The 10,158-nt window shown below is 45.6% G+C and overlaps 1 protein-coding gene across 1 annotated transcript in view; it reads right to left on the bottom strand.

Annotated features, from left to right (window-relative positions):
* Window positions 1-2,922: 2,922 nt before the first annotated feature.
* The window catches only part of LOC107120756 (semaphorin-3C-like), a gene marked incomplete at its 3' end in the record, with an annotated part of 73,726 nt that continues 66,490 nt past the window's right edge, over window positions 2,923-10,158 (bottom strand). Inside the window, exon 11 of the mRNA XM_015423525.1 lies at window positions 2,923-3,067. Within this exon, the coding sequence (XP_015279011.1) occupies window positions 2,923-3,067 (145 nt within the window). The remainder of the gene's footprint in view (window positions 3,068-10,158) is intronic.

The following is a 10,158-nucleotide window of genomic DNA, read 5'->3' as shown; positions in this document are numbered from 1 at the left end:
GTCTGCTGTGTCTTTTCCTCAGTCCTCAGGGATGCCTAGCCAGGCTCTTCTGAAAAGAGAAAGAGGTTCCACAACTGCCATAGATATTGTCCCCCAACCAAATATTCTGTCAAGTCAGCAGCTTTCTTCTCCATATTTTAAATTAATCTTGCCTCAACCAAAGTGCCTCTTGTCTTAACACTCAGTTAGAAAAAAATGATGTGGCTTACTTTCATTTTATGGCTGGCTTTTAAAACTGTAATATTCTCTCTAGGCATGTCATGAATCCGTCAGTCTTTCCTCGTCTTTCAAAATCATTCACAACTACCTTTTATCATCTCTGCTGCATCTTACTCCTGCCCAATTTGTCCATTTGCTTCCTGAATGCTGGCCAGCAAAATCAGAAGGGACACTCCAGTGGCAGGCCTAAATGATGATGAATGATGCAAACCAGCAGCTACTAACATGAAACCAGGACATTGTATGCCGTTTGGAGATGCCTGTGTCCTAGAAGGAGCTTTTAATTATTCCATTGACTCACTAAGACTGCCCCATCTCCCACCTTCACAGTTAATAAAGCAATAAAAAAACACAGGTGTGCCCTTTTAGAAAAAACACCTGTCCTTTTGCTTCCCTTTCTCCTGGAAACAGGGAGCCTCCTTTGTAACTGTTATGTCCGCTGACTGCCACTAGGCAACAGCGACGTTACCAGAGCTTGGGTCTCAAGAGACAATAGCGACTAGGATCCTGAAACCTCAAGCGGAACAATTGGTGGGAAGTTTAAACCCACCAATGGGACCTGTGGGTGGTCCACAGGGACTGTATATAGTTGGCCATCCAGCCGGTATTTTCTCTCTGTTGTGTACCAGTAAACTATGTGCTGATAATCACACTGTTTCCTGATTCTTCAGTGCATCGAACCCACTACGCAACAGTAACAAACTAGCACCTGTTCATACCCAAAGGACTGTGAATGTAGGCAGGAAATACAAATGTTGCTTTATTCTTTTAACAACTCTATTTGCTTTTCGTTTCACTATTGCATTGTTTGTTTTCTTTCCTTTCTATGGGAAACACATTTCTGAATGCAATTTGGGTGCGAGTTGGAGGGGTTGTACCCCTTACTCAAGGGCTCCACCCTGCCAAATGCCATGCAGTTTGAAGAAAGGATCCTAGTATTACAGGCAATTAAAATTCTCACTTGCACCATATGCAGAGGCAGATGCCGGCCAACCCTAGATATTTCAGCTAGTTTGCCAGAGTGCACAGTGACCTGGATTGTTCAGAAAGGGGCATTGTTTAGTTAAAAATACGCATAAGGGAAATCACTTGACTTTTATACAAATGGTAAAGCACACGGACAAAGAGACAACAGTGTGTATACTCATTCAGCATGAAGCACACCAGAAATGTCTTTGTGAGCACTGGAAATCGTCATGGTAATACACAGTATACAGTCACAATAACAGACTTGCATGAGGAGTACAGAACTGACGGATTCATATTAGAACTACTACTTAAAAGGAAAGAAAGTGAGGGAAATCCTCAAGCAAGTAGCTAAAAAGCTCATTCTCGCACAGTCTCAGTCATGCACATCAAAATGACCACACGCCTTGCTCAGGCCTAACTATACATTACGCGTTGGCACTGTGTCCACCCCAGCCTTTTCAATTAGATGTGCTCTGGGAGTTCTGTGCTCAGATTTGATTGTCAGGAAAGCAGGAGTCCAATTCAGATTAGAACCATGGTATGCAGAAAAGAGGGCCTTATGCCTCACCCTTGCACCATTTTACTGACCTGAAATGGCCCCTGGGAGCCTCTATTTGTTCTGTTGGGGAAACTTACATGTACTAATGGGCTCCACATAAAATTTCTCAACAGGGCAAATCCGGGCAGATTTAAGGGCGTGATCAGACAACAACATCTGGGAGGCGCCCCGCAGCCGTCGGCAACCCGTTCTGCTTCACAGCAGAAGCGGAGTTAAAAGACACCGGGGAAAACCCGGTAGTAAACGGGTAGCGATGGGCCATGGATGAGGCCCTCCCTGGCCCCAGGCAGGCAGGGGTGGGGAGAGGCAGGGAGGAAGCAACTTACCCTCCCTCTTCTCCTGCCTCCTCCTGGCTGAATGAGGGCCGGAAGCGGGGCGGCCGGAAGCAGGGGGCGGGGCTTCGTCATGTGCCCCGCCCCCCATACCTCACCCGGGGAGACTGCGTTCCCCCCCGAAATGACCTCTGGTTCTCCCTCTTTCTGCACACCGTAGTTATGATCTGAACTGGGTCCCCACATACCGGGGAACATGAAGACTTTTTAATTCACCAACCAGAACCTGAAAACCCTCAATACAACAATGCTCAACAGAATTGGCACAGGTACAAAGGCAGAAGATTGTGTATACTGAACCAAGAGAACCATCCCCGTACAATGACGACAGCAGGAAACAGGAAAATACTTTTGTGGAAAGACCTTTTTATACTTTCTTGACTCCCTGGGCAGACAATAGCTGAAGCCTGCTTGCACTCTCTAAGCCAAGCACAAGATTAATGGAGAAATCTGAAATAGTGACAACTGTTGTCGAGTTCTTTATTTGTACTTATTCTAGGAACAACATTACAAATTAGGCTCTGTGTGGATTCTTTTCAGAACAGGGCAGCCAATGGCTAAACATCTGAATGATAGGAGAAACTACAGCTTTGGAATTTTTTCATAAACACAGATGTTTGGCCCATGCTGTTTTTATTATTCTTACCTGCTCTGCATCCTCTATAGGGAGAAGACGAATTCCAGACAGACCAACATAAAATAAAGTCATAGGATACAATCCATTTTGCAGAGCACTACTGGGTCAAGTTTCCACAGGACACCTTTGTGGTACATTATGTTTACAGATGATGGACAAAACCAAAGCAAGCTGGAGTCTGGACTGGCATCATCACTGGTACTTACAGTTCCAGGTCGTGGGTAAGGAATTCTTCCCTGATAGGGGATCAGCTGGTGATTTGGGCCTTCCTTGTGTGCAAATGGTCCATTAAATACTCTCTGGATGTCTGATAAGTGATACACACACACTGCTGAGCCTTTAAACACAGAACTGGGGAAGAAACAAAAAATAAATTGGTTCACAATCTCTTTTGCCATCTTTTAGATTTAAAAAAAAACACTTAGGTTACTGAAAATAAAAATGTACTAGTGTTGACCTTTAAAGCCCTCTACAGTGTGGGACCAGCATACCTGAAGGACTGCCAAACTTCTTTACAAACCTACCTGACCATTATGTCCATCATTGAGGCCCTGCTTTGGGTGCCCTCAAATTGTGAGATTGGGCAAGTGGCAACCCAGGAGAGGGCCTTCTTGGTTGTGACACCAACAGTCTGGAACTCTCTCCCCAGAGAGCCTTGCCTATCCCATTCTGTTGTCATTTTCCACCAGTGGGTAAAGACTTCTTTGTCTGTCATCCCCCTTTAGGGTTGCCAAGTGTACTCACCCTTGCCAGCGGGGGAGCCTTGCCGGGCTCCGGGAGCTCTCCCAGGATGCGTGTGCACACGCGCAAAGCACCCGCGCACCACCAACACGTCACAGGAAGTGATGTGCTACGTCACTCACATTGGGGGCGTGGCCCAGATCGTCAGAGGGGAAACTATATGGTCACCTCTGGTGACGCAGCTTCAGGGGGCGGAGTTCCCCCCGGGGCCCAATTCCACCGTGGCGGAAATCGGGCCTCCAAAGCGGGGGTTTCCCCGCCCCCCGCCCCCACTTGGCAGCCCTATCCCCCTTAGTGATTCCTCCTTGCTACCCTATGTTTTAATTGTTTTTATGTTTGTGTGTGTGCATTAGCTTGGTTTTAATTGTTTAATGATGTGTTTTTGTTTGGTCTTAATGCTGTGTAAGACAAGTTTTTATTATTTTTTTAATTTATTTTTTAACCTGTTAGCCCCTTTGGTGGCCCTGATGAGGGCAGAAAGGTGGGGTATAAATTTTGTAAATAAATCAATAAAATAATTAACATAACTCTTTCATCCCAACTAGTGCTTTAAGTATCCCACTGTCCATCAGTACAGCACCCTGTGGCTAGAGACAATAAAGCACTAAAACAATTTGGAGGGTCCCCTCTGATCACATTTAATTGCTGCACAAACTATAATCCAGATTGTGTGTAATTAATCTGCCTATTCCTATGTAGTCCTGTTCATGCACTGAGACCTTCAACAGAGGTCCTCCAGGTACCTCTGCCTGCAGAACGGAGGTGAGTAGTTACTTGAGAAAGGGCCTTTTCAGTGGTGGTGCCACAACTGTGGAATGGGCTTTCCTGGGAAGCTTGTGTACCATCATTATTTCAGTGACAGGTGAATATATTTTTGCTTCAGGTGGATTTTAGTTGATGCTTGGTTTTGTACTGGAGTATATGGCAGGGTTGGTTCTAGGCATTTTGTCCGACGAAGCAAGTATGTCCATCCTCTCCTGGGCTGGGATGGAAGCGTTGGAGCCAAGGAAATGAAGCCAGTCACTTCCAGTAGTGCTGATGGTTGACAGTCATACTCTTTAAATTCAATTTTGTTTTTTTAACATGGGGCTTTTCCATAGTGTTTTTTTCCTACAGCTCAGCTTCTTAACTGCATCCGTTTTTCCCATCCCTTGCACACACTACTGTTTGGCAGTCATTGCTCTCCAGTTGCTCTTCTTCGAGTTCCCCCTGTGTTTTCTTCAGACCACTTTTTCAGGGGAGCAACTTGAAGCAACAACCGGATGTGGAGAAGCTCATGGCTGCTGCTGCTTCATCCAGTGTTTTACAGAATGTGGTATTTACTGTGTTTTGGTGTCTTCCCTTTGGCTATCTTGGACCTTTTAATGAAAAGGTAGGGTAAACTTTTTTTAAAGTAAATAAAATATTTCCTTGGAGGACTGGTGAGCAGATGCAGTGATCCAGATGGGCTTTTAGGTTACTTCTAGACAGAGGATTTCATGATAAACAGTGGATGTTCCGGAAGAAGCAGCACCAGCTCAATGCGAAAACACCCTAAATTCTGCTCGCGGTGCTTCTTTGGGAGCCAGTATGGCAGAGTGGCTAAAAGACCGACCTACGGATCAGCCTATCCCACATGTGAATCTGGGTGATATTAAGCAAGTTCCTTTCCCTTTGCTTTTCCATTAGATATAATACTTCAACTTACTGGAATGTCAGGATTGCATGAAAATAATGGGTTGGATCCAATCACCTTTCCTTCCAGTGAAAAAGGAAGGAAGAGGCCCCTTTGACTTGTATGTACATGTGAGACAGGGGCTGCGCTAGGGAAAGGAATTGGGTGAGATTGAGTGGAAAAGATGGCTAGATCCGACACAATGCTCTGAACACTGTAAAACATGGCACTTTCTGGAAGAACCAAGTGTGTGACAAAGGCTGCTCCAAAGGAGGGCAAAGGTCATCAAATGCCCCCTGGGGAAAAAATGCCTTGTCCACACTTCCCCTCCACCCTACCTCCTGAGGTCTTGTAAAGTGCAATTCTTGACCATGTTGGCTGCTGGCTGAAATTCAGAATGCAGAAGTTATTAAGCACTTTACTAACAAGTTTGTTAAGAAACTACTTGGTACATTCTGCCTCAGTTCCAGTCAGTCCAGATGGCTTCTCCAGATACGACTGGGATAAAAGGCTTCCTCAGGAGGTGGTGGGCTCTCCTTCTCTTGAGGTTTTCAAACAGAGGCTAGATGGCCAGCTGACAGCACTGCTGATTCTGTGAATTTAGGCAGATCACAACAAGGGAGGGCAGGAAGGGTTGCATCAGTGCTTAGTTCTTGTGGCCTTTTCTTATATGCCCAGGGAAATGGTACTTTGGGGTCAGGAAGCCATTTTTCTCCAGGCCAGTTTGGCCAGGGATCCAGGAAGGAACCTGAATTTCCTGCATTGTGCAGGAGGTTGGACTAGATGACTCTGGAGGTCATTACACTGATATTCTATGCATGGTGTGTATTACACATATAAATAGCATAAAAATGCATACACAAAACCAATAAATTGTCAACATAAGCAATGAACCAAATCCATTTTCAAAGACAACATATGGCTTAATGACAAAAGGAATAGTTTGTTCATCCCTAGCTGGGAGACTGTGAGTCAAGGAATACAAAGCATTATGAGATTTAAGACCAAAAGAACCAATCTGGATCTGATCAAGAGGATTCCAGTCCAGAATTCTGTTTCCAACAGAGGACCTCAGCATGTCAATGTGGCATGGGGATGACGGCTCTCCCTGTTATTTGTTTCCAACATCTGGAATTCAGAGTCTTGCTTCCTTGGTACATGGAGGTTCCACTGAGCCATTGTAGCTCACTGCAACCAACAGATCTATCCTTCCTCCTGTTTAATCCAGAGGCAAATTCCACATCTTGTGACAACCAATTCTTTAGGTAAATAATGTGTTGCATGAAGCAGTGTGTTTACCCTGAATTGACAGCCAAATCCCTTTACAGAGGGACTGAAAGTCTTGTACCACGAGAGAAGGAGAAAAAATGCAAATGTACTCATAACGATAACCTTTGGAATCCAAAAAGGACCAATCTCATCTTTAATGAGAGCAAAGTTTGGATTAACTGACAGCCTAGCTGAAACCAAACATGTCTTCACTATTCTCTGTATAAATTCAATATGGTTAAAAAGGTTTTAATGAAGAGACGAAAGTGAAGCCATGTGATGCATATAAACATCATGACACTGATGTCATATTGTATAGACAGAGGGAGATGGCTTAAAGCCATCTGCAGGAATATGCATATGGATGAAAAAGGGTCATGAGGTGTTTGCATTGCTTCACTTTCCTTTTGCTTGTTTGTTGTTTCTTTCTTATGTAAGAAAAATGGCATTTTTGAGTCTGTGAGAAAAAAAGTAATGGAAAATATTCAGAGTGCGAGAACTGTTCTGCATTTTGTTTATAATAAACTCACTTTGAAGTTGTCATCATGAATAGATCAGACTACATCCAGGAGGCTCGAAGACAACTCCCAAATACTGCTTTTTACAAACAACTGGACTCGGAGCCCCCCACAGGAATACAAAAAAAGAACTAAACAAGATTATAAAGGAATTACCCCTGCATGCTCAGGAACAAATCCTTTCAAACATACCACAGGAACCTCGACCAGGGCCCCGGTCACACGGGCCGGATATTGCAGGGGGGGAGGCGTGGCTGTTTGCCCCAGAGCGAACTACCGCGTGGCCGCCGGATCAAACGTCCCCCCGACATCCCGTGGTTTGAGGGGAGGTGCCGATCATACGTTAATCCTGCGGCGCGGCAAAGAAGCGGCGCGGTGGGGGTTGTGTGTTTTTTTTAACCAAAGTGTGCGCATGCGCCGTTGGGTGCTTGTGCACATCCTGTGGAGACTTGGGGGGAAAAAATCCTTTTCACGACGGGACATGGGCGGGCGCCGGATGCCACGAGCTACCAGCGGAAACATGATCAGACGCCCGCCCTTGCCCCGCGGTTTTCGGAAACTAGTACCTTAGAGGTACTAGTTTTTTTACAGCGCATCTTCAGCTGGAAGCCTCGGGTTCGCCATGGGAGCTCTACGCTTCCCAGATGTTGTGGTTTGATCGTGCCCGGAAAATCCGCCTATCTTCCGTCTCTGTAGCGTGGCTAATGCTCCGTATGACCGCAGCCCAGGTACCTTTTATCTTCTACCCAAAATACACAAACCTGACAACCCAGGATGCCCCATTGTCTCAGGCATAGGCACTATCACTATGGGGGTATCTGGATATATAGACTGTGTTCTAAGACCCGATGCCATCAACACTCCTAGTTTGCAACACCACAGACTTTCTGAGGAAAATGCAATATTTAAACAACCTTCCAGATAATACTATTTTAGCCGCCATGGATGTGGACTCTCTGTATACCAACATTCCATACAAACATGGAATACAAGCCATAAGGAATATGATTTCTGAAAACACCACAGCTGACTTCGCCACCAAACTGTGCCATTTTGTTCTCACCCATAACCAATTTCGATCTGGTAACAACTTGTTCCTTCAGATCAGTGATACAGCCGCAGGGACCTGCATGGCCCCACAGTATGCTAACATCTTTATGGCTGACTTGGAGCAATGCTTCCTAAACTCCCACCCACTCATGCCTCTCTTATACCTGCAATACACTGATGACATTTTTATTGTCTGGACACATGGTAAAGAAGCCCTGGCTGTATTCCACCAGGCATTCAACGACTTTCACCTGACCAGCAACCTGACAATGAACCAATCTACACATGAAAAACATTTTCTGGAAACTACTGTAAAAATACACAATCGATGCATAAATACTACCTTATACCGGAAACCTACTGACTGAAAAATATACTTACATGCCTCTAGCTACCATCCTAAATGTACCAAACAATTCACAGTATACAACCACGCTCTAGCTACAACTGCATCTACTCCAAACCTGCAGACAGAGATTCTCACCTGAGGGATCTACAACAAACCTTTTTGGAACTAAAGTACCCACCTAACGAAGTCAAGGAACAGATTAACAAAGCCAGAATGGTACCCAGAGAAAACCTGTTGAGAGACAGGCCCAAAAGAGACAATAACAGAACACCACTAGTGGTCACGCACAGCTCTCAGTTCAAAACAGCTCAACACATCATCAACGACTTACAAGCTCTACTGGATAATAGAGAGAGAAGAGAAGAGATTGGATTTATACCCCACCCTTCACTCGGAGTCTCAGAGCAACTTACAAACTCCTTTCCCTTCCCCTCCCCACAACAGACACCCTGTGAGTTGGGTGGGGCTGAGAGAACTCTGATACAAACTGCTCTTTTTCAAGGACAGCTGTGCCAGAGCTTGTGACTGACCCAAGGTCACATCAGCAGGTGCAAGTGGAGGAGTGGGGAATCAAACCCGGTTCTCCCAGATTAGAGTCTGCACACTTAACCAGTGTTCCCTCTAAGCTGAGTTAGTGTGAGCTAGCTCACAGTTTTTTTAGCCTCCAGCTCACCCATTTTTGTCCTCGCTCAGGAAGGAGGGCTCCAGAGCAAACTAATTTATGCAGTAGCCAAATTGCTGGCTCACACCTTTAATGCCAGTAGCTCACAAAGTAGAATTTTTGCTCACAAGACTCCACAGTTTAGAGGGAACATTGTCACCAAACTGGCTCTCTTGGTGACAGTTCTCTTTCACAAGTACTTGGGGGCAAACCTTTTCTTGTGCACAGACAGCCCTTCAGTCTCAAACAACTCCTCACCCACAATACTGCAACATCTAATTTGAATATTTTTATTTTTATTTATTTATTATTATTTATTTATTATATATTTACCCCGCCCTCAGGGCGGCTTACAAGGGAGCACTAGTGCTCACACATAAAAACACAGTAAAACAGAATAAAACATTAAAACCATTTAAATCAACAAAGAATAAAGTGCTCAATAAGAACAGGATGGTCTCCATAGCTTGCAGGGGAATATCAGGCTGCTATTAAAGGTGGTATTACCTATAGTTGGTACATAGTCCGGTGGTACCAGTGCCATGTAGTATTTTGGCAGATCTTCTGTGGCCGTCCTTCCGTCCCGTTATTAACCACACGATGGTGGTAGTGGTGGTAGTGGCGGCCCCTACGTAAAAGCCTGGCGTAAGAGCTCCATCTTGCAGGCCCTGCAGAACTGCATGAGGTCCTGCAGGGCCCTGATCTCCTCTGGGAGCTCGTTCCACCAGGTAGGGGCCGCCACTGAAAAGGATCTGGCCCTGGTCGCCGCAAGCTTTGGCTCCTTGGGGCCTGGGATTGCCAGGTGCTGTTGTGTCGCCAACCGAAGGGCTCTTGGGGGTATGTATGGGGAAAGGCGGTCCCTCAGGTAGGTCGGACCCTGGCCATCTAGGGCTTTAAAGGTAAGTACCAGCACTTTGAAACGGATCCAGTATGCTATTGGCAGCCAGTGCAGTTCTCTTAGCACAGGCTGGATGTACTCCCACTTAGGGGAGCCCATCAACAGCTTGGCCACTGCGTTCTGCACTAGCTGCAGCTTCTGAATCTGCGACAAAGGCAGCCCCATGTAGAGAATATTACAATCATCTAGCCTCGAGGTGACCGTCGCATGGATCACTGTAGCCAAGTCACCACGGTCGAGGAAGGGGGCCAGCTGCCGAACTAACCTAAGATGGTAAAACGAATATGGACACTGAAATTAAC

Source organism: Gekko japonicus, unplaced genomic scaffold (assembly GCF_001447785.1).
Source record: "Gekko japonicus isolate JY-2015 unplaced genomic scaffold, Gekko_japonicus_V1.1 scaffold3078, whole genome shotgun sequence".
NCBI lineage: Eukaryota > Metazoa > Chordata > Lepidosauria > Squamata > Gekkonidae > Gekko > Gekko japonicus.
The sequence above is the reverse complement of the archived record's forward strand: the minus strand, read 5'-3'. Positions and strand labels throughout refer to the sequence as shown.